Source organism: Cyclopterus lumpus, chromosome 16 (genome assembly GCF_009769545.1).
Source record: "Cyclopterus lumpus isolate fCycLum1 chromosome 16, fCycLum1.pri, whole genome shotgun sequence".
NCBI classification, from domain to species: domain Eukaryota; kingdom Metazoa; phylum Chordata; class Actinopteri; order Perciformes; family Cyclopteridae; genus Cyclopterus; species Cyclopterus lumpus.
Genome location: NC_046981.1, coordinates 11367432 through 11392923, shown reverse-complemented (window position 1 = coordinate 11392923; position 25492 = coordinate 11367432). Strand labels below are relative to the sequence as shown.

Sequence of the window (25492 nt, the reverse complement as noted above, 5' to 3'; positions counted from 1 at the left end):
GCTGACAGAAAATATATATTTTTTTAAACTGTGAAGCGTAAGGATTATTTATGTTTGCATGTTTTAGCTTACTTGTTATGAAATGCATAGATTTTTAGACAGCCATGGGTTTTAGTTGGAAGTAGTTCAGAATGGAAATAAATAGACGTAACTTGTTTAGGTTGAATAATTAAACAAATAAAATAAAAGCGTGTGATTAGGTTTTAATTATAATTACCACAAACGTATAGATGAATTGAAAATGTATGTCAAGAAACAAAGACAATTCTCATTTTGAGCCTGCAGTACAATCTGGTTGTGTTTGGTTAGTTTGTTACTCCCTTACCATAACTATCACTACTACATGCCGAACATAAACACGGACCCTAACCTAAACCTGTCTCTAACCTGAACCCTAAAACCAAGTTCCTACCCTCAAACGGCCCTAGTGAGGACTGGCCAAACTCAAAATAGTGCTCATAAAAATAGATGTACAACACATAATGATAATAAGCACAAGTGCAGTGTCATCTGGGCACTGGGCCTTATTCCATCTAATTGAAACTTTTCCGCTGCCGTCCCTCCCTCAGCTGTGTGCAGTGATCGAGGTCATTGTGTGATGACGACTGAATTTTAATCTGGAGAGTTAAGATGGTGCGGGTTGGTTAAAACTCTTTTTCTAATTAAGTGAATACTCAGAACTTTGAGAATTATGCCATCCAGACTAATTAGATCACCTCCATGACTTTTTACAGATTTCTGCTACTTCTTTAGAATTATTCCCATTCAGTTACACCATCTTCACTCAGTAATAGGTGCACTGTCATGGTGGCTTTCTGTCCAATTATTATATAAAAAACACGTTTCACCTATTTAGAAAGTCAGTTTCAATATAATGCATGACCACAGCGCTCAGTTAACATCACGCTGATCTTGCAACAGCACATTTGAACTTTCTCAAAAGGTGCCATCTACTACTTAACTACAAGTGTTGTGCTAGACTGCAATAAGTAGAGGTTTCTAGTTAGCCAGTGTAAACCTGAGGGGAAAAAACTCAAAATTCATGGTGCCCCCTTCTACTAGTCTCCAGAGATCAGTGTGTTGTTGCAAGATCTTTGGGGACATGTCATGACTGCATCAACTGCTTTCACACGACCGGCCAAATAGCTCAACTAAGAGTTTGATAGCACCATTGTTCCGGTCTTTGAGGGAAGCCTGAGCATTTACAGGTCATAATTTGTCATATTCGAAAAAACTGCCAAATCAGAGCATTTAAAATGTTGTGAGTAAAATGACACAACCAAATTAAATATTGGTGTACGGATATTGTATCACACAAGGAACGATCATAACATTCTGTCACAGTTTATCTCACCCTGACCAGAACCCCCAGCTTTCACTACTAGAATAAACACATCTAAGAGACTACAAACTAAATGGGGTATGACGTTTGGATGTGGGCGTTTAGCAACAAGGAAGGTCTCGCAATCGAGTTGTATTATGGATTTTTTGTTAGCTTGACCCATAAAAAGGAACAAGTCATCTTGGCTTTTTAAAAGAATTTGTATCTGTCACTCTAATGTCCCCTAACTTCATGAAAGTGCAACACAAAATGACTAAAGTACTTTTACTTGCGGACTGCATTGGATGCTATGCATTGGTTATAACATATTTTGAATCATGGTTATCCCAAAACTATATCAACATTAATAAAGATAGCATGTTGGGTTAACTGAGGCTTGATTTATACAAATCAAGTCTTACAAAATGGAAGCATGAGCACCTTTTAAAAGAGAATCAACAAGAGGAGAAACAGCTGTCATCTTATAATCCTGCACTAGTGTCCGTCCTCTCTAAAAACCCTCAGCAATGTCTTGCCACCCGATTTAAAACGCACAAAGGCCTACAGCACATTCTGAGGAGAAAAACTTTCTTTCAAAATCACATTACATGTGTACTGTACATGTTTGTTTCTCAATATAAACCTTTATCAATCTGTGTTGTGTGAACTGTTTTCTATCAGTTCACACAACTCACAAAACCCCAAAAGGATTAAGTCTAAATCATCAGGGCAAATCAAGCTCTCATCTGCTCAGTATACTCTCCGCCAGTGCTTCATTGTTCACTGTTCCCCCAACAGTAACATATTTTAGTTTGTTTTTGTTTGTCCATCTTCCAGTCCTGCATAACGTTTAATGTTGCTAGATGTTAATGCTTTCTTAAAATGCGCCCATATACATTACAATGGAGGAAACCCACGTTTGAGCATCCTTTTAGTCTGAGGAGCATTAATCTTGTTAATGTAAAGAACCACACGTATTCTCAAGTCCCATTTGAGGCCAACACCCACTCTACAAAACTACACTCACAAGTCACAATCGCGATTTCAGCAGTTTCATAAATAGCACAACACAATGTTTTAAACTGCATCACCTCTGTCAGATGCCTTTCAGAATAAAATGAAGGCTATAGGAGTTTAGACTTTTTAAATTCCACTTCACGTTCTCAGGTTGCTTACAGACAACACAAACGCCATCGATAAAAATATCCATAGGCCTACTAAACATTTAAATCAAAAGTGCTGCTTTTACAACTCCTTGCGCAGATAAATTCACTCCGCACTTACCAGCCGTTGACATTTTTTCTCCCGTTAAATCAACGCGAGGTGACGACGTCAGTGTACGTTAAGTCCCTTCTTTAACAGAGTTACTGGTGGTCTATACGAAACTGAACCCAACACGGATTAGACACCGTGCGCGAGCTGCCCCTTGCTATCGGTCCTGGCAACTGTCCGCGAGCCCTCAGGTGGCGGATGAGCGGCCACACGTTGCGATGCTATCTGTCCCCAATCAAAGCACGCGCCTCTGGACTGCCAGTGACCTTGTGACAACATCCTGTGTGATTCATCAAGGTTAAATTACACTTTAGATTCATAATGCACATGGGTTATTTATGACGGATTAGCCTACTGATTTTGTTTATTAAAAAAAACAAAACTTTTATTTCCAGTAAAACGTGTTACACAGAAGGCTAAGCAGTTTTTTAATTTACAAATTAAACTATTATTTGATATCTCTTAGATTACTTTACATTCATAACGAATAAAAACACCTCTTTGAATATAACCGGTGTTGGCTGTACACTTTTAAATGTCGTGTTACAGTTCTTATTGACTGTCATGTGAGATTATTGGATCTGACTGTTATAAAACTAATACAATTTAAAAATGCTTTCATTTGTATTGATAAATACTGATGTTAATATTTGATGAAGAGATTTATGAAGGTCTTATTATTCAAGGTTTGGCCAAGAAATGCCAATAAAGCTAATTTGAATGTAATTTGGAAGGGCAGACAGAAGGAAAGAAAAAGAGACAAAGAGAGTGGAGAAACGGAGTACCCAGGGCCCATGTAGCATGATGACCGAGTTGTGTGAGTGGGTTTGTGTGGGAGAGAGAGACACAGCGACAATGTGTGTTTACTAATACTTAATCTGATTTAATCTCCGTCCAGGCGCCCAAGAAGTGACCTATGATGTCATGAGCTCTGTCATTCTATAAAATTAAAAGATCCGATTGAAGATGATGAGAGCAAAAAAGAGACACAATGCAGCAGCCACAACATTCAACTGCATCCAACAACATAACATGTAAACATAAACACGTAAACATCCCCGTGCATTTCCTGTATGAAAAGAAAATATATATCGTCACCACAGATCAATGTAATAGATCATCTTTATCCGCACCCTCTGTGGTTTTAAATTGCATAAGTGCTTGTGTGAAAAACACAAACTGTAATTGACAGTGGAAAACTGAACGGGACGAGGGGGGCAGAGAGAAAGTGTCATGGAGAGGCACGATGATGTCAGACGTTAATGGTCAGACAGACGTGAGGTTAGAAAGAACTATCAGAAGGTCCTTGATGAAGATTACGTTGAGAAGAGGAGAACGTATACGTAATCAATCACTCTATGGGGCCTTCTGTTTGGTCGGCTCAAATCAGGGACAAACTGTATCCGCAAAAGGCTTTCCTGGTTGGATTTTGATGCAGAGAAGTTCAAACGCGACAGGAAAGTATTAACCTGCATTTTACTGTTGAAACGGGGTTACTGGGGTTGCCCAGGTGGACTGGGGTGGTTAAGCGCTGACCGTGAACTACAATTTCACAGCAAGGGTCCTTTGTTGCATTCCTCTCCATCCCAAATTCAAATGAGATGTATTTGCAACAATATAAAAGTTACTTTGTTTCCAAAGTTTACATTATTAATCACCCGTCTGTATCTCTCTGCTTATCTTTGTACTACGTTCTATGAATAAGACATAACAATACATTTAAAATGTGGTACTCTGTTTCCTGTGACTGGATGTCCTTGTGTCATGTAAATAAAGTTCCATTTGATTTGATTGTGGCGAACTGTTGCAGCAGCGCAGCTTAAAATAAACAGTAAGAAATATGTTCATCTGCGGAAAAAACTAGTTTGATTGGTAATGAAGCATAAAACCACCAGCAGCGCTCGTTTTTAACAGTGAGCCGACATTTCCGCTATTTAGCTGCAACCACGGGCTACTTTCACAGAGTGGGATTTACAATGAATCATTTAATGTTCAACAGTAATTTGGAAACTTGACATGATGTTAACTTGACTTTGTTTCTTTTAAAGAGGGAATATCTGCAGAGTGGTGGCAGAGTAAGGAGGGAGACCATCCCTATTTTGGACACACCAAGAGCAAACCCGTACGTGTCCTATTAGTCCATTATTAATAATGGCAAGGCAAGACAAGTTTATTTATAGAGCACAATTCATACACAAGGCAAATCAAAGTGCTTTACAGCTACATAAAATTAATGGATGAGTATTTTGGGATGCAATACTGATCCTGAGCCACCAGTGGGCAGAGAGAAACAATGTTCCATCAGTGAGCCTGCATTGAAACACCCTCAGTTAAGGACTTGAACGTTTTCATGCTAAGCTGGTGCTCAGCTCGCCAGACTGCAGGTTGACCAGGGGCTACACACCTGGTCTCTGAGGGCCTAATTACAAGCCAACATTAAAAAGACAGCAGCTGTGCAGACACTAAAGGAGCACGAGTCCAAACCTCGGGGTGTTTTATGACTTGAAAGATGCTAAACAGAGATAAGAGAAGTAATTAAGAGAAGCAATATCTGCGTACACACATTTGGTTTCATAGAAATGCCTTTAAAAGTAAAACTATGTTGGTGAAGTTGGAGTGTGCAACATGTTGAATTTAGTATTCATGATGTAAAAGTGGCATTTCACATTTGCCTATTTCACTACTTAGTATTTACGCCTACTCCTAATGAATCATGGGAAGGGCATTACTAAACTATTCTGCTTGGAAAGCAAGAGTCCATTTCCCTGCTGGCTGCAATGATGACGCTCCATGTGTTGCCTGTGAAAGGATTTTTGCAAACGGAGCAGCAAAGTCAGACTCAGTAAAAGGTTCCAGATTATGTCGTGGTCACACGAGGCCCAAATGTAATGCTCTGTGATTTCAGGGGCACATTGGTTCAATGTGTGGCATCTCTGCAGACTTACTTCAGGGGCCAACGACCCCCTTCATTTCAAACGAGTCGTTGGTCTTGCGCTCACTAAAAACTAGAAATCGGGCTCAAAGTATACGCGGGTAAACAGATCCACTCACAGGAAGAATACTGCTGAATAGGTTCAGCTCACGGCCACAAAACCTAAATCAAGATCAGTTGTGATTGTAGGGCCGCATGTAATAATTACCTTTTTTACTCGACTGAATATTTCCTTGATAAACGATTCGATTTAAATGCCCATCACACGTTCCCAGAGCCCATGGGGACATCTTTAAATGTCCTGTCTTGTCCCGCACCAGCAATCCAAATATATTCAGTTTACCTTCATTTAAAATGATGAAAACCAGAAAACATTTTCATTTGAGAAGCTTGAAATGTATCTCCGGTATTTTTGCTTTCAGATCTAATAACAAATGTGTATAGATTATCAAAATAGCACATTCCTTTTCTGTCCATCAACTGTCAGTCATTTCAGCGCCGCTATTTTTTTTTCTATCATCAAAAAACACATCTTACCGGGATCATATTTAAAAAGTAAAGCTGGAGGCATGAAAATATACATTTAAATATACTTGTTTCAAGAAAATGTAAGACAAGGACACGAGGAATGACGTGAGGTAAATCTCAGGATGGACCGACACAGGACAGACTCTTGGCTTGGAGGGGGGAAGGGATCCATAACTCATCACAAGTTGCGAATCAGCCTGGTCCAACAACCATTTGTCACAAACAAGAACATGTCCGCCCATTTAATCAAGACAGCAATGCTGAAGACGAAATGGGGAAACTAATTAACGAAATGAATGAAGAAAGCAAGGACGGCCAGGAAAAGGTTAGAGAGCTGTTAATGTTTACGTGTCAGGGCGTTTGTCAAACTGTGACTACCCGTTGATTGGACGCGTTACAGCCCCTTCATTTGGGTGGGCTGCATAAATAGATGAAGATATACAGAATAATAAAGACTGTTTTTTCAAGGGAAGGCAAGTGTGATCTCAAGCTCCATTATGTTTTTACTTGCTCAACCTCTTGTGAACTCCCAGTAGCAAAAAAAGACACCTCAGGGACGCTTTGGCCTGACGTCCTGAAGCTCGAGGTGCAGAAACACAGAATATAATAATAATAATAATAATAATAATAATAGGTGCAGAGAACATTTTTACGTTGCGAGCACACAATTAGGGTAATGAAATGTCAGGTAGACTCCAGTGATCCCTGTTCTGTAACAGGCTTGTGATCCTGCAGCTGCTGATTTCAAGCTGAATCAATTCATTGATTTGGTGATTAACAACAAAACTAAAATTGGCCAAAACTTTAATAACGGGATAGGTCATTTTCCAAGCTGAATTACAAAACATTCCCTCAAGTGTATGCAATAATTCAGTTATTTGTGTTTTGTCAAAGTCGACTGAATATTCGTAGGATTTGGACCGTTGGGCTTTAAGAAAAGTGTGAATGGACATTTGTTTCAATCTTTTTACCATTTAATAGGCAACGTTATTAATAAATCAAATCAGAAGATTAATTGAAAATGTAAATAACAGTGTAGGCCCCTTTAAATAGTGAATATAGCCAAAGAAATAAACACTGGCCACCTGCAAATATTGATACTAGTTATTTCTCCTATTATTTATTCCGATTTGAAAAAGACTCAACAGAAATATAAATATAAATAAACTGTACTGCACTTGAAGCCTGACTATCTCCAGAAAACAATCATTTAACAACCTAAAAGGCAAACTAAAAATATATATAATTAATTAAATATACCAATAATAAATATTATCAATACAGTTTATTTTTTGGCAATTATGAAATGTACTTAGTCGATCTCTTGTATACGGGTATAATCACCGACCCAGTCCTTATTTTAAAAGCTTCATTCTTAAACAACAGGAAAGCAAATCAGTAATTTGTCTACTTTATCTTCACATAAATATGTGCATATACTAAAGATGGATGCAGGATAATTAATAGGGGAAACACCCATGCTGAGGATCAAAGCACTAACAAAGCCAATAGCTCAGGTAAATGTAATTAGAAATTATATAAAGTGTCTGCCCACTGAGATTTATGTGTTCTGACACAGACAAATAAACAGCAGTACTCCGTCTCCTTCTTCTTTTTTTCCATATTTGCAGGTTGAAGTTAAGCAATATCCATTTCCAAATATCACACGTTTCCACTTCTTGTAAATTTGAGACCCACTGCACCTGATAACACTTCATTACAACTTTTTGTTGCCACCTTGGGACTCATATCTCCTTCCAATACGTTGCTGTACCTGTCCGTGTGCTTGTATGAGGGAGACTTGGCTTATCAAGCCTTCATGCCCCCCACCAACCCTTCTATTTTGGCATGCCTGTGCCAGGTATGTGTTCAAATTCCTCACACCCCGTGGGGATAGCTATGTCCCCCCCCCCCCTCTCATCTTTACAGCCTGTCTCTGTCTATCTTATGTACGCCAGCACATGTATGAAGCAGCCAACGTGGACTCCCAACACCACCAACATGGAGGCATACAGCCTACACATTTTACTGGCTAGTCACAACTAAATCATTTCCAAGTTGTTCAGCCTCTTGAAGCTGGCAAACCACAGCTGTGGGTCCTCCAAGGGCCAAAAACAACCCAGTGCAACGGGCAACTGTGAGTTGCTTTTGATAACAGACCTGTTTATTCTGTGGTGTTGTCAGGCCACTTATTAGATCTGCCAGTTAAACTTTTCTCTGACATGGAAAAATGTTGATACAGGCAAGTATACTGGATAATTAATTTCCTCTATAATTTAAACACCAAATCACCGTATAAATCCCGTGAGGGGGTTTGAGGCGCCTTGTGGTTGAACATGATGTGATGAGCCGATGTGGTATTGACATTGGGTCAGAGTTGAAGTGCATTAGTTATTACAGTGCGTCATGAAATGACAGCAAATACCGATGATATTGTGGCTCGGTACGTTTGTCTCGCTGCCCTTCCCACAGAGAGTCAAATGAAAGCTTACTGGAAGACTCGACTGTGCAGTTTTATAAATCACATTTTTCAGATCTAATCGCTATAACTGGGTCATGCCAAAGACAACTTGACATGGCCTTTTATTGAATGTTTCTGTTAGGGGAGTAACTCCTTGACCTTTTGGTTGCAGGAGTGACTTCTTTACCACTAATCCAATATATATTGTCCTATCTTATTCTCCGTTTATTGAAGAAGTAGATTAAAGACAAACACTCAGAGTCCAGAAGGGAACCACAGATCACTTGCCATTCTATAACGGGAACAGGTCTTGACCTTTAATGCCTATATTCACTATTGGACCATTATCAAGGGTCAGAGTGATGTCATGGTCAATGCAGCATTTTGTTTTTATTGCTGTTGCTCTCTATAACCAGACTTTCTTTTTTTGCTGGGAGACTAAAATAGAGGTCAGTCTTTAAGATAGGAAAATATCATTTATTATGTATTTTATTGATTATCTTCTTAACTACATTCTTTAGTTAAATAAGTACATTAACAGTGCCATTACTTAATAAATCTAGGTTTTATATTTCCATCAAAATTAAATTGGTAGCTTTCAAAGCCGAATGTAGTGGCCATATCTGTGACTTATACAACACCCCATTATTTTCCAAAGTATGGTGTTACGATGCCATTTATGGTCAGCTTCTTGACTCCCTTGTTGCAGAAAGTTCAATGTGTGATTTATATCTGGCTCCAGGTTATTGAAACACTCAAAGTGTGATCAACCCCCCCAGACATAGCTATAAAATACAGGAATTTAATATTATCTGTATTTAAAATGATACTCAGCACAGCTGCGGGTTGAACAGTGTTCATTATTTAAAGTAACTGAAACTGACTGAGTGAATGTTTTTCTTAAATGTTTTAGATTGTATATTTTCATGACGTGTACATTTTAACCATAACCCCCATTTGAGAAGGCCAAAGAGACTCCAGGTATTAATTGTTGGAAAGTGAAATGTATGATTTGGAAGGACATTATTGTTATATATTCCGTTGCTGTTCAGTTTCACATGAATGAAAAAATGTGGGCTCCACGGACCCCAGTTCAGGCCAACACATCTTCATATTAATATTCAGAAGCAGGCTAAGCCCCCTCACTCAGCATCCCATCCCACCCCCTTTCCAGTCACACACATTGCTCTCCCGTTGACTCAGACACATCAAAGACTACAAGGAGCAGGACAGACAGGAGAGAAGTTTGGAGGCAGATTATCGCCACATATACTCCTCCGGGAGATATCATCATAATCTCGTGTCTGAAGTATTCAGACGGATATTTTAAAATGCGAACGGAGTTTTTTCACCAAACTTCATGGAATATTATTTTTTCAGTGCCTCGGATTTCACTCTTTTAAGGTAGGCCTACGTTTTAGAAACATAAAGCTGCCGAATTATGCACTGATTCATAGGCTATTTACGATCTATAGAAATAACGTGCATATGATTGGCCTCAAGGCCCAAGGCAAGTTTTTCCTTTGGTGCCGATTTGGGCCCAAACACAGCAACGGTATAAAAACCTTTTACTCATTTACATCTCAGAAATTATCTCGGAATTATTTAGCGTTGGAGTTGTAGGAGGCCTCGTTTTATTGACACATTATTAAACCAACGCATATGCCAGATCAACAGATTAAATTAAATTCGTTGGCTTTAGTCTAAAGGTGCCGTCGTGAATAGGCTTCACAGCTGTTATTTAGAGGGAGCCGGCACGCAGCGGGAGGTTCGGCTGCTCCTCGCAGTCCAACAGGAGCTCTTAACCCCGGTGCAGCCAGCAGGGTCACCACGAGTCATCCAGGCCGTTTCTGTCAAGCACCCCGCGTCTGCTTTGATGTCTCTGTACATTACATTTCTTAGGCACAATGATCAGTCTTGGTCAAAAGGTATTACTGACACAACAATATAACAAAAACATCGTTAGGTATATTGCACTCTATTGCAAAACTCTCTAAAAAGGTCAGTTCGTCTTTGAAAATTAAATGATATATATCCAAACATGTCCGCCCCGTTGCGCCATCCACTGACTCGGCTCACCCACGGGTCCACATCCAAAGCACCAAATGCGCAAACGCGCACAACAGAAACTCAGAGATCTAAACTAAAACTTGACCATTCGGATTTCATTTGCACGAAAACACATGTTCTCTCTTTCTTGTTGCGTACCGATTAGCCTAATTGATGTCCAACTGCTGACCTTAAGAAGAAACCGGCTCTGGAGGTTTCCAGATTTACAGCCTTCAGCCGGAGCCCTCCTCTGAAAATCTAATTATTGTACTAAAACCACGACAGCCCCTCTGGCTGCCAGTGGAACTATACAACTGTAACGCTGTGCCAAGTAGAGCAGGTTTCAGCTAAAACATAAATCCTGATTTTGCTGACATTTCCATTTCTACTGCATGCTTATATGACTTTATTTACTTTATCTGGTGTCATGATTCACATAAATCCCTTTGCAGCACCCTCAGAGATCCAAATCATTTCCAGCTTTGTGGTCTATAACTCATCAGTCAGACCAATAAGAGTTTCAGAAACTAAAGAGTATAAGAAGAAAGTATTCATGAAAACTAACTAAATTTTTTTTGTTCTCTTCTCCACCAGTTTCTTCCTTTTGACCCAACCCACCTCCCTCCTCTTCATCTTGTCATCTTTTATTTGCATCAACAGACCATCTAACATTTACTGGCTGCCATCCTTGTAACATTGGAACCGTTATTAGAATTTCACATTATGGATCTTTCAGGTTCTTTGCCTCCACCCTCCCCGTACACCTTCTCTATTATTCCCAACATCTCTGTGCCCTCCTCCTCTCCTTCTATCTCTCCATCCCCCAGCTTGGCATCCACAGCTCTCTTCTGCTCCCTCCTGTCCCTCCTCTCCTTGCTGGGCATCACAGGAAACCTCTACACCATGGGCTTCCTTCTGAGGCGCAGGAGAAGTAGGAGAAGACGTGGAGCAGGACCAACCTGCTGCCTAATGAGAGTACCTGTACCATCCTGCCTCGCCAACTCCTCCTCCCCTTCCTCCTCCCCCATCTCCTCTTCCTCCCCCTCTTCTTCTCTTCACCTCCAGGTGCTCAGCCTTGCTCTTGCGGATCTGCTCTACCTTTTCACCGCTCCCTTCATTGTGTACGACAGCCTGGCGTCCGGCTGGGCCTTCGGTGAGCCGGGCTGCCGTCTCCTCCTGAGCCTGGACCTCCTCACCATGCACGCCTCCATCTTCACTCTCACTGCCATGAGTCTGGATCGCTACCGGGCTGTGGCCCATCCCCTTCACACCTCCTCCTCCAACTCCTCTGGCCTGCTGCGTGTAGGCCTGGCCTGGGGGCTGGCTGTGGCTCTTAGTCTGCCGATGATGATCACGCTGCACCTCGAGGACGGGGAGAACCATGAAGGCCAGCTGTGTGTGCCTGCATGGGACGAGCAGAGCTCCAAGGCCTATCTGAGCGTGCTCTTCTGCACCAGCATTCTTGGTCCTGGGCTGGCCATTGGAGCACTTTATGCTACTCTAGGCCGGCTTTACTGGGTGTCTCAGACCAGGCCAGCCTGGGCCAGTGGAAGCAGCACGGCTTGTCCTCCTCGAGCCCCCAAACCTAAAGTCCTACTCCTCATCCTGGGTATTGTTCTGGCCTTCTGGGCCTGTTTCCTTCCTTTCTGGATCTGGCAGCTGCTGCCGCTCTACAAGCCCGACATGCTGCGGACGGTACCGGTAGGGACACAGGTGACAGTCAATCGGATCCTAACAGGGCTGACGTATGGGAACTCTTGTGTGAATCCATTCTTCTACACGCTATTGACTGGAAAACGAAGACGCAACCGGCAGACGCTGACGTCAGCAAATCAGCTCTGCCGTAAGAGCAGTCCGCTGCAGTAGTGTATGTGTGTCCAACAGTATAGACAATAATGTGACAAGGTACTGTACATGAATGCTTTATGAGTTTCATTATAGACACCAAAGACCATTGATTTATCCTTAGTCTACAAACTAAGGAAATACTAAGCAAATGATAGCACTTTGAATAAATAAATGCTTTATTTGTCTCTAATTGCTGTGGTAACCAAGTTTACATATTGATTATTTGGTTTCAAATGTTTTATTGAGATTATAATTGTGGCTTTGGTAAAGTAATATAATACCTCCGACAGTAATTACTTGTGCAAAGTAATTTACACACATCAACAGATTTACAAACTGTTATTTAGTATATTAGAGTGCAAAGATTATGCTGCATGTTGTGTAGGAAAAAGCATTTCCAGTAAAACCCTGATGCACTTTTGCTTGTTTTCAGCATCAAAGAACTATCAAAGAAAATGTTTGTTTTTTAACAACTGTCTGTAACTGGTCAGAACCTCATTGGGACATTTTTGTTGACTCCATGATTTATATTTATGTTGAACCCCAACATATCTAAAACAATATAATTTGTTATAATCATGACCTGCATGTTGGGTTTGAAAATGTACTTATTATTTTTGATTCATGCAATGCTTTGCATGGCCTCAACTTGTGTGGATTGTAACTGGTGTTTATAATAATGCAGAATATATAGCCTTAAATAAAGAGTATGCTTTCTGTAATTCAGTGTGTGATTGGATCTTTAACTGGGGAGAAAAGAAGCAGAAAGTGACAACATTGATGTTGGGTGCTCAACAATAACAGACCCAGAGAAACAAACAAATATGAAGTGAGGCCAAAAGGAGGCTGAGAAGGAGGTGTAAACGGTGAGGTATAGCTTAAACAGAAAAAGAAAGAAGAAGCCTTGTATTCACACGTTTGTTTGTGGGTCTGTGTCAGCATGTCAGTGACTCTGGAAGGTCTCCCCCGTTCGGGCGTATACACTCGCTGGCTCTTTTCTGTGTCTCCCAGTGGCCCGTCTCAAAGGCCACACTGTGCTGCATCGCAAACCCTGCGGCTCTTTGACGCAGCAGATGAGCAAATATTGTTGTTTAAAAGAAAGGAGTAAGGATGAGGATGAAATAGTGGGACAAAAGGGGGCGGGTGGTTTCATAAGAGCAGACGTGGTGTTCCTCGAGATCTAGGGGTTTAACATGCTGACCATGTGGTTGTAAGGTCCCTGGTTCAGGTCTGACAGGGGATCTTTGTTGGATGACATCTCCCGTCTCTCTCCCCTTATTTTTCCCATTTGTTACTTGTTGGCTCTTTGCTGCATACCTCTAATTAAGATTTGGTTTAAATGCCATTAAAAAGGAACAGCAAAAGTTTTAGAGTAACTAGGAAACCCACAGAAAGTTAACCACAATGAAGAGACAAGCGTCAATATAAAATGTCTTGGCAGACTTCAGTGTGTCATAATTGTGCATTGCAATTCGAAATAAATTCAGTTTACATAAGATCACTTTCTAAAGCTTATCTGCATCCGTTGATGGATGTGAAGGTTTCTTTAAAAAGGAGTTCGCACCTCTCAATATAAACAAAACATAAAAAAGTGTGTGAATCGGTCAAATTGTTCCATTTAACAATTTCTTGTTTACAGTGAAGTTTTTTTTGGTGTCAATTAAAATGTATTCATTTTAAACACAGTTGAAAACCTGAGACAACCGTGTAAAAATAAATCAACTGCTGTAAGTCATTAGTATAAATAAATGCACAATGTATTTATCCTAATGACAGCAAAAATGGCAGATTCTGAATAATAATCCAGACCTACCATTAATAGGTCATTTTGAAACAGCGCAGATAAAGAGGTGGCAGTGATCAGTTAAATTTTTTATTATTTCAGCACTGGGTAATGGTGTTTTCCTTTGGCCAACCGAATCCCACAGAAGAACCATTAGGCTCTTTTAACTGTGGTTAACTGTGTTTTGACTTTACATGCAATAACTTCTGTGAGTACATAATCCACAGGTAATGGATTATTTGAGGGATTCCATATTAAATGTAATGTAAAATGAGACTTGAATTATGCGAGTAGTGCCAACTTAAAGTAATGGTGTATTTATTTGCACATTAAGTGCATAGAAACAATAGCCGAGGCGAGGAAAAGCTGCATTGGTAATACCAACAGGTTGAGGAGACACATACCAAACGCATTTGTCACTGGGATGCCATTGTTTCTGAGGCCGTAGAGCCATTTGGTGGACTATGCTGCCGAGCATGTGTTTCCATTTACCTGTCCCAGCTACCTCTGAGGATAATGTTCCCACTGCAGTTGTTATCCGGAGCCCTGTGCGGTCACACCACAGGGGGCGCTTCTGTTGTGAAGTTAATGCAATATCCATCCACCTCTCACAGACAACTGTAGCCCTCTCAGCACATTTATCCATTTAAATGGAATTTCTTGCAGACAAAGAGCCAGCTCCAGATACGTTTGAAATCATGAGCCCTCACATGAGACGTGGGGATTTTGGGACCCCCGGGTCGTACCAAAATGACAGAAGATGGAGGGTGTAGCTTATGTATAGATGAAACCTTTCCAAAAAAGACACTTAGCAATGGATATTAAAGCACAGAGAGCTTGTTGTTTAGTTTTTCGAGTCTGCATAGTGGACAGGTTTTGGGTGTCTGCGTATTCTAAAACTCAACATATCAGATGATTAAGTCCTCCCTCGGATCTGCGGGGATGACTGAGTGTTTGATAAACTTCAAATACGTGGTGTTCGGTCAACCCAACCAAATGGATGGAAAATATTGTCTCAGTTGGCAGGCTGGCCAATCTATAAACTTTGTGCCGTTTGTGATGGTAGTTGCCAGCACCGACCGACTCGCTCCAAGCATAACTTTTGTCCACGCAACAGACGCTTTTATATTTCATCCGGAGATTGCAGGCGGTGTCCTCCTCCTCTCTAGTCCACAGGGAAAACACAAGGACAAATGTTTTTCTTTTAGGAGAGTCGTTATGTTCTACCTGAATATTTCATAAATCCAGCACATGTCCGTTTCCTGGAACCACCAAGCATCTTTCCATCCCAGCACCCCTCGCCCCGCCTCTCAGCCTCTCCTCTTGACCAGTGTCTGAGGCTGCTGCAGGTGCCCCTCCCCTGGGCAGCCCGCTCAGGAAAGCACCCCACTGTGTAGACGAGACGAGCCCGGCGCCCGGGCCAAATTCACGCTGTGAGGTGTATAAGAGGCTCTCGTTCTCTCCAGACATACACAAAAAAAGATTCCCTTCGCACTCCTCCGCCTGCCCTTCTCTAAAATTCAATCTTCCCATCTGTTTTCCCTCTCTCAATCACTTTTTGTCCCCTCCACACTTTCTGCCGTGCCTCATTCCTCTGCACGGCCTCACCTTATGTGGTGTTAAGGACTACAAGTTTCACTGCAAGTTTTTGGATTATGAATAACAAAATCTCTCAAGTGGTACTCAAATGTCCCAGAACTACCTCCGTCAAATTTAACAGACGTCCTACTTTCAACATCTGTAACGTCAGCCAATATCGAACAAATGTAAGCTTCATGTCACCCGCACATGTAATCAACACAGTATTTTAAAAAAAAACATGTTTGTAATGTTGGTTTGACAGCAAACACTGAAACCTTGGAGCTCACAGTGTTTCTTTGTTCAGCCCAGCATGAGGCGCCCCCCACCCAACCGCGTCCCCTGACTTCACACCTCTGTGTCAGCCGCCAGGATCAGGCGAGACCCAGGCTTGCGTGGCTTGAAGGCCGGAGGTTACATCAACCAACATACACATTACGGTTCACACTTGGGCTCTTACTAGGGAAGACAGTAAATATGGCACGTCTGCCCTTCTCGCTCCTTTTCGTTCTCCCTATTTCGCCGCTTCTCTGTGCTCCTCCTCCTTGCTGCCAGTAAACAGTCATCCCTGTCAACTGAGGCGTCAAAGCTCCCCTGACCTCTGACCTGCTGACACTTCACGCATTTGAACCCCATGGTTTGCCCATGCAGGATGGTCATGGCCGAGGAGGAACATTACATGACACTGCTCAATATCAGCCGAAAGCCTGTGCAGAGTCAAATGTATCAGAAGGTATTTACATAAAAATAGTTTGAAGCAAAAATACCAAACGCTACACAAATGTAGCTCTTCAGATGTAAAGATTTGCAGCTTTAGTGTGATTTTCTGACATTTCCAATCAAGAACATCATTTGCAGATTAATCGATAATCTGAAAAATTATCCATGTATTGAAACCCTGATATGTAAATGAATACTAATAGACTTTGTCATGACTTCCCAAAAGACTGGCTGCTTGTGCCAACGGTGCATTCAGACAAAGGAATTGTTTGAGCGACTTCATTCAGGAGTCTTGAAGTAATATGTAAAAAGAAAGTTATGGCCTTTAGTCTAAACTGGTTGGTGCAGCTGTAACATCAATACCACTTCCTTAAGTAAAGGTGAAGGTGGAAGAGTGAGCAGGATGGTGTTTAGAATTACAGCGCCACCTGCAGGTGAAATACAAGACGTACACTTCGTATTTGAAAGCAACCATTGTTACTTGCTGCTGTTCAGTGGATTCCAGTTCAGACAGAGATGACACCTGTTTGCTGCCACACATTTCTCCCTTTCTGTTCCTCACAGCTCTGCACTGACAAAAAAAGAAAACATGTATTATTTGTTTATTTCTGTTTTGCATGTCTTCGAATCGTGTGTTATAAAGATGCAAAGTAACAAAAGACAGAAGGATGACAGAACGTCTTATCTAGTTGTCCAGGCTTATGATTATATTTTGAGCCTTTCCTTGTTTTGGTGTGCAGCACCAAAGGCTGAACATCACAACTAAAACTGAATTATTTCCTTCTCTAATGACTCTAATATGGATTGTGTTTAAACTTCTGCCTGACGCAGTTCTGTGTGTACACTTGCTTAATCTGACCAAGCATTCAAGATGTTTACAAAGTTAGTGTTTTGGTTCACTATTGTCGTGGTGCAAATATAATTATTTACTTGACTTTTTTTAAATTAGTTATAATCAGTTGCTCGTGTCACCTATAAAAGTTGCTGCACGTGTTCCTCACTACACAACATGTTCTTCCTCTTGTCTGTCTTTGCACTGGCTGACCTTCCAGCTCAGGTGGCCCAGTAACTGACCCATCCCAGTAACAGAGACACCTCCCATCTCTCATCCTGAGGGCTCAGCACTGCAGAACAAGTTCACCCAGAAACGAGCAAACATCCTTATAAGAAATGACATCCTTAAAAGAAATATGACCTAATTTCCCTATTTCCATCAGCGTTTCACAGCACAATGTAGAGGGACAAATAAAAAAAACACTTTTTTTCCCCGTAGGATAAAAAAAATCCTGACTTGAAAAGCAAACCAAAGAATCCTGCAAACTGTCCATCACTTTGAAGGGTGAACAATTTAATTAAGTCAAAGTTGATGACACTTAAACAGCAATAGAAATGTCTTCACAGTTGTCAAATCTAATTACTACAGAGAATAAACATACGCAAACCGTAAAATGTATCAATTCAGAAATGGCAGCTTAATTTCTGTACTGAAAACCATTAATTACATCCACTGTTAAATTAGAAAGCAAACTAAAAACAGCTCCAGTCCTAATAGATGAGCATGAACAGTACAGTGCTGTGATTGAAGTAATTTCCTCTTAGGTACACATGACAGACCTCGATCCTAATCAAAGGTTTTGCAGACTGTTGACAACACGGGACTAAAGAAATCCAACTAGGGCTGCTGGTTGTTCAATCTATTGATCCATGTCGCCCCCACACAGTGTTCTCACCTTCCACAGTAACCTGCACCTCCTGGCCATGTCTCTGAGCTCCTGGGTGGTCAGTAACTCAACACCTGTACCGGAGTACAGAGTGACTCTGAGGCATGATGCTGTGGTCTGTCTACAGGAAGCTAAGAATATTGTACTGCGAGTGTACAGCTCGGACAACTTTCAACAAGTTCAATGAGAGAGGTCAAGAGGTTTGTCATCTCTATGTCAGAGAGGTGGTGACCATGTCTCCATCAGCTCAAAAGACAAACAACGCTAGTAAATAGCATTAAAATACGATGAAGATATCATGAAATATATTGGCCTTTTTAGAACTAGACATTTTGGTCAATAAAATATTTGTTTTTCTTTAGTTTATGTTTGACTTTCTAGTGTTGCAACTAATCTAAAGAGCTACAAATGCCACAAATAATACATTTATTTTCCCAACAGCAAACAAAAATGCTATTTGAGAAGGGTTGACATTATAGTTAACTTTTTTTGAAAAGAGATTTGTTTTTACATCCGAGTAAATAAGAAAACAAGTGGGTCACATTTAATTCAGAAGGATTACTGTCAACACTAAATGATTCCTTGCATTTGTTTGCATTTAAAGAGTGAAGCAAACAGCAAAACAAAACAAAAACATCTGTCAAAAACAGTCAAAGAGCCACAGAACAAATCACCGTGCAGACTAAATGCTGACACGTGTTTTAAAAGCTACACGACACACGGATTCGTGCATTTTACAACACACCTTGAGAAATAGGGCACTTTTAGTTGCTCGAACCTACCTTGGACCGTCATGACGCGTGTCCTTCGGCTGAAGGCTTCTACCCTCCACTGGACACTTCGATGCCTCCTCCGGAGAAACTCGTCACGGGGTGGCACGGAAGTGCTGACAGGTGGGACAGGTGAGGGCGGCGGCGGCGGCACCACACCTGAACCCCCTCGATGCCCGGTAGAAATATGTGCTGGTATCTGGCGCCCCCTCGTGGCGTTAAGGCCAACCGACACAAGTAACCGGAGACGGAAACAGTGAGGTACGTAGCAGAGGCTAGCAGCTTCACAGCCTCCCGTTCAGAGGTCCCGCGGGTTTCACCGTTATTCGAACACCGAGAGGAGCTTTTGCGTTCCACACGACGTTCATGTCATTTTGCGGAACCCAGAACGGCGGGTGAGTGCGTGGAAAACGGGCTGTTTTATGTTTCTATAACGCTCAGATCCTTTCTGTTAGCCGGCCAGCTAGCCGACGTTAGCCAGTTTATGTAATCATGGCGGAGTGTTGTTGGTCCTCCGCGCTGGTTCCTCCTGGTTATCCTGTTGTCGCACGACGTGACTCGTTGTGTGAGATATTTTAGAAGAATGCACGCGAGCCTGTGCTACTCAATACACGGCCACACGCAGAGGGACAAATAAGTTAGACCCCCAAAAAAACACACTTTGTCAACAGTCAACGGCAGGTGTTTTTAGGGTTGTTGGGTTAATTTCCTCTTTCTCTGCCATGCCCTTCTGGCCTCCCAGCCGCCGCAGCAAATGGGACCAGTCGGGCCCTGGTTCTGGTGGGATGGGGGAGGCAGAGGCTGCTCCCACCGGGGCTCTGGATGCTGCCGCCGCGGTGGCTGCCAAGATCAACGCTATGTTGGTAGCGAAGGGCAAACTCAAACCCTCGCAGATCGGCGTCCCAGGACCCCCTGACAAGGTGAGCATACACTCTTATGCAGAAGTCTTTCATCACAAAACCGGCTCTGATCCAGGACCATCACAATATGTTGGTAATATGTGGTTATAGCGTGAGCGTATACACGTGGCGGAAGGAAATCTGCTTTTAATACCATGTAAACTATTGGTTTGCCATCTGTTTGTACTAAGACTGTGTGGAAAATCAAATGTGTTTAGTATTTGACACTGAATAAAAATGTTTTGCCCCAATTTAGTGACAGTGGCCCCAATTTAATATGGAGCGACACGTACTTCATCTCTTAATTCCCTTCCTCTCTCAGGCTATAGGTGTTGGGAAGCCTCCAATGCAGGCAAAGGCCAAAGATGACCTGGTTGTAGCTGAGGTGGAGATCAATGACGTGCCAATCACCTGTCGGAATCTGTTGACACGTGGGCAAACGCAGGATGAGGTCCGTAGCAATGTGGACAATCGTATCTCCGGAGTTAAGTTAATCGCAAGCCTCGTGGAGTATTCATGGACATATCCCACTTGTTTGTCTGCAGATCAGTAAAGTGAGCGGTGCTGCGGTTTCAACCAGAGGGCGTTACATGACGGCACAGGAGAAGGGCAAAGCGCTTCCAGGGTGACTTCTGTCGCCTCTTGTTTTCAGATACTGATCATAGTCAACTTGGTGCTTTTAACTGTTATGTTAACACGTCCTTTCTGCTCTTTCCTCGCAGGGATCGGCCTCTGTATCTGCATGTCCAAGGACAGACTAGAGAGCTTGTCGACAGTCCGTACTTTTTCAGTCGTTTTTTTTAAATGAGTGTATGTCTTTTGTATATCATGTGATTAGACTGATGATTTCCTTCCCTTGTTCTCCAGGGGCAGTTAATAGAATCAAGGAAATCATCACCCATGGTGTAGTGAAGGCTGCCAACGCCTCATCTTCATCACCGTTCTCCCCTAGTGGGGCTTCAGTCACAGTTTACCAGCACCATAACCCACCTCCTCCCTCACTGACTCACCACAAACCACACTTTCAGTCCGGAGTAAGACGGTTTCCTTTGGCTTTTCATACCTGATGAAGTTAGCTTATACTACCACACAAGTGTTGCTGAGAAAGCAGACTATTTTCGTATTTACCGACAGTAATGCATATGGTTGTATTATTGACATTAGGCTTTTTATCTTTCCTTTTTATAGATGCATTATGTTCAAGACAAAATCTTTGTGGGCCTGGAGCACGCTATCCTGGGGTTTGTGGTCAAAGAGCGGGTCGAGGGCCCCGGCTGTTCATACCTGCAGCACATCCAGGCTGAGACGGGGGCCAAAGTCTTCCTAAGAGGAAAAGGATCAGGCTGTTTAGAGCCTGCCTCTGGAAGAGAGGCCTTTGAACCCATGTACATCTACATCAGGTGGGGGTTGTCCTTTTGAATTCGGAAAGATTAAGAACCGCTGCTTCTCAAAAATAATTCCTGCTTGTGTAATAACTAATACATAAACTAGCCACAAAGGGGTTTGCAGCATTGTAGGCTCAGAATAACTAAAGGAAGTCTGTTCTCTCTCTCCAGTCATCCTAAACCAGAAGGACTTGCAGCAGCAAAAACCTTGTGTGAGAATCTGCTTCAGACAGTGAGTGATTTCTTGTTCCTGTGAAATGTTAAACCATGATACTTTGTCTAGGCCTGTGCTTTTTCTAATCCAACTACAATTGATATGCAGTAGCTTCCACAACTCCAAATCCGTACTTTGTTGGCAAAAACTGCCGTTGATGACTGTTTGGAGAAGGAGCTCGCTTGCTGACCGCCGCTGGCAGCTCGCAATACAGCGCCATTACGACTGCTTTGAACACATGAAACACCCACACATATCCAAGGATGTACATCAATTCAGTACAATATATTCTTGACTAATCAGATTATCAGTCACGAATAGGTAATTAATCAATACACTTGCTAGTTTCCGGTTTTGTACCAACCGGCTGTTGCATGAATGGCTTCAATGATCTGAGCGTTCACAGCTGAGATACAAACTAATTGGCACATCAGTTACAAAACTGTAGATACTAGTGTGAGTATTCTGTATATTTTATACCACAAGTTTGAGACGCTGCTTCCTGCAGAAAGTACAAGAAAACAGTAGAAGCTCAAAGGGAGTTTGTTTCTACCAGGAGGGATCGATGAATGGCATTTGATAATTAATGGTTCTAATTATTATACAGAAGGTTTATGCAATATTCTGATCCATAACATAGTGACAAGTTACATTTTTGTTTTTGCTGTCTTAATTGACTTCCAATCGTACATTTTCATATTTCAGATCCTTGATCCACTAACCTGGTGTACAATCTTTCTCCCCCTCTAGGTCCATGCAGAGTATTCTCGCTTCCTCAATCAAATGAGCTCAATGATGCCAATACAACAAGGTAAGTTATAGCCGTCTTTCTGTGGTTTCGATTGATCACTTGATTTGTCAATACAATTGATTGTAGAAGTCATTGGAAGAGCCTGACTTAACCCGTTTCCTTCTCCAGGCTTCGCACAGCCTCCAGTGGTGAACGGGATGCCCCCGCAGCCTCCTTACTACCCGCCTGCTGGATACCAGCCAGGCTACGCGATGCCTGTACCACCACCTCAGCCACAACCTGTCTCTTTACCTTACACTGTCCCACCTCCTATACATCCCACAGTACCTGCAGGTGTGCCTCTTCAGTACTCCCTCCCCCCTGCCCCCGTCCTTGCGCCCGCTCACACCCTGGCTCCAACGCCAGCCCGTGCTCCTGCTTCAGGCACTATGCCACAGGTAGGACCGAGCCATCAAAACCACATGAGTATAGCATGCGAAGCAATAATACTTACTATATATCCTTCCGTCCCTGCAGACTCTTCCTCCTGTGCCTTTTCCTTCATCAGCTGCAGCACCACCAAAAGCTCCGACTCCTGCCGCTCCAGTCTTACCACCGCAGAAAAGACGCTTCACAGAGGAGGTCCCAGACGAGAGTAACAGCAACCTTCTCGGATACCAGGTGATAAACAGCTCTTCCACCATTACAACCCCTCTTCATTCTGCAGGGTTTTATTTTGTTTCCCCTGCTTTGCTTTTCTCCACCGTTTGTTTGTGGTCCCATGCTTTTACCTGTGCAGTGTGTGGCGAGTCACTGGGTTCATCAGCCAATCATCCAATCTGTGTCTATAGCTGCTCTATTACTTCCCAGTCTGTGATTTGTCTACTACCAATTCATCCTTCCTTTCTTCAAATGTTTGAAGTACATTGGTTGAGATGGCTTGGCCTGCTGTTTCCTGTAGTTGTTCACTTGCAGTGTACCTGTGTCTTTCTACTGGTAGTAAGGAGTTTCAGGAAAAGGTATTATTAATACTGATAAGCTTAAGTATCTTTCATAGTGGCTGCAGAAATTGTCAGTAATCAGACTTGTGGTAAGCTATTCACAAGGCCAGTTTTTCCACTTTGATGCTGATATAGTATTAAATATATAGCCATATTAGGACAGGGATTAGTAGAGGATGTCTGCTAATCCCGCCTGTGTGTTTTTCTGCTCATAGCATGGACCCATTCATATGACTAATTTAGGTGCAGGCTTCCCAATGGGCAGCCCAGAGGTTATCGGACCCCCACCACAGAGTTCCTCTGGCCCGCCGAGTGAGAGGGACAGGTACACAAATTTGTTCAATAAAGTATTAATAGCGTGCAAGGGGCCAGTTGGCAAAGTTAACTCGCCCCATTTCTCTCTGTTTCTCCAGTCGCCATCTAATGCCTCCACCTCTGCTGCCTGTGAATGGAGTGAGACCCAAGATGGAGGAGCGAAGGGCAATGCACGGCTTCGTGGGTAAGGGCATTAACCTGTGGATTGACAAATCCCTGCCCAAATCCAAATCTGCAGTTCCTTACTGTGGACTGTGCCCTTTTAAAAGCTCAGCCTGGATCTATTCACAGCATCAGTGTAGAGCTGCAAAGAAAGCTGTAACATATAAATACCCTCCTGGGCCACGAGACTGTCTGAATTTAAGTTGTTTCACTTGAGATTAAAGAGGTATATCTGTTACATAAAGGCCAATTGGCTGCATCAAGACGCATAGTTGGTCCAAAACGTTTGTTTCTTTGAATTTGAGTAAAGACGTTTTTGTGGCAGAGTAGATAAGTACTTCCACTCACTCATCTTCAAACTGGGCCTCATGCATCTCAGGATTCTTTCAGGATTCTGCTTCTGTGACTATAAATCCCCAGATAGTGAGGCGGAGCTAGGACATCTTTTGTGCGTTGTTCAGTCGTTTGTAGAAGGAAAAAAAAAGAAGAACTGATATATCGAGTCCACCTTACCGTCCCGTTCTGATGACATCATCAGTCTGGGGTTGTCTGTTGTTTGTTTGCTTTCCTCACTAACAAGAATCTCTCCTGTTTTTGTGTTTTTCTCTTTTTCTCTGTGTTTTTCTTCTCTTCCATGTGTCTCTGGGGTGATGCTGGATTCTGATTGGGGGTGGGGCACGACTCGTCCTGTCACGCTGTCCTCCCGCTCGATTGGATGGCCAAAACGCTGTCGCTCCCCACCAACCAATGACTGCTTTCAAATGGCTGCTCCCTCCTCTACTCTTCTGACAAACTATAATTTTAATCTATTAACTATTTGTTTCTCCCAAAATGTGTTACGAATAATTAACTTGAACTTGTCCTATTTGAAACATGTTGCCGCTGTTGTTTTTGTGTGTTTTTTTTTCTCTTCTCTCTCCATGTTTCTCTCACTTTCTCCCCACATGTCCCACCTCTTCCTTTCGTCTGCATGCTTCCCCTTTTTCTTCTTTCAGAGCCCTCAATGAAGAGATTGAAAACTGGTTTGGTGGCGTACACCGGCGACTCTTCAGATGAAGAGGAAGACCACCTAACCTGCAAAGCCTCAGGGCCAGGTAACCCTGGGGCAGTTCCCCCCACCTCCTCAGGCTGGACACATGGCTATCGCTGCCCCCCCCCACCAGCCCCCCGTGCTAAAACACAGCCACAGCAGCAGTCTATGCCTTTCTGGATGGCACCCTAAAACAGAAAAATCTCCTCAGTGCTTTCTTTGTGCCGAGTCTTAAGAGATGTTCACCCAAACTGAGCCTGTGTTTTTTCATCACTCATCACGTGGATGACGCTTAACAGCCACATGTTGGTTGCGGCGTAATCTTAGTGCTTCGGTCCAAATGGACGTACTTATGTTTTGGAAAACTACTTTGTTTCTTTTGGTGCACACATAGTTTGAAGATGAACATTTGCAGGACTGATGCTCAAGCTATTTTGTGGATGTGTAGATGCTCAGATGAGCGACATTCTGCCTCCAGTTTGATTTGGAAAGGTTTGAACACAGAAGTGTTTGAATATTGTGTTGTTGTAAAAACAATATCACAAGCCAATGATCACTGACCACTTTTCATTTATTCCCTAATACAGCTTTTTGTACATTGTCCCCTTTCCTTTTTCCCTGTCCAAGTCAGTGACACCATTCTTTCCTATTCCGATCTTTTTGTACAGATCATACTGGACTAATACGTAGTAAACCTATTGGATTTATTCATGCTTTTATGAAATAAATAAACTTAATTTATTGCAGTGTTTGAGCTTGTGATTATTCCTATA

The 25492-nt window shown here is 42.3% G+C and overlaps 2 protein-coding genes across 4 annotated transcripts; both read left to right on the top strand.

The window, feature by feature from the left end:
• The first annotated feature begins 11286 nt into the window (after positions 1 to 11286).
• On the top strand, positions 11287 to 12429 carry LOC117745245 (urotensin-2 receptor). The gene has a single exon (XM_034553440.1). The coding sequence runs from the start codon at positions 11287 to 11289 to the stop codon at positions 12427 to 12429; it is 1143 nt and encodes a 380-aa protein (XP_034409331.1).
• A 6790-nt stretch (positions 12430 to 19219) lies between these two features.
• Positions 19220 to 25470, top strand: khdc4 (KH domain containing 4, pre-mRNA splicing factor). 3 transcript variants are annotated; one of them, XM_034553410.1, is made up of 14 exons: positions 19220 to 19378; positions 19726 to 19903; positions 20205 to 20333; positions 20428 to 20507; positions 20605 to 20657; positions 20750 to 20916; positions 21071 to 21282; positions 21439 to 21499; positions 22232 to 22292; positions 22401 to 22669; positions 22749 to 22892; positions 23428 to 23537; positions 23626 to 23711; positions 24685 to 25470. In XM_034553410.1, exons 1-14 carry the CDS (start codon positions 19350 to 19352, stop codon positions 24909 to 24911), a joined length of 1806 nt encoding a protein of 601 aa, XP_034409301.1. In that variant the 5' UTR covers positions 19220 to 19349; the 3' UTR covers positions 24912 to 25470. The 3 variants fall into 3 exon arrangements, 2 of the variants coding, with proteins under 2 accessions (XP_034409301.1, XP_034409302.1); XR_004611218.1 differs by having other exon boundaries at positions 19235 to 19378; positions 23456 to 23537; XM_034553411.1 differs by having other exon boundaries at positions 19235 to 19378; positions 23456 to 23537; positions 23626 to 25470.
• The last annotated feature ends 22 nt before the right edge of the window (positions 25471 to 25492 follow it).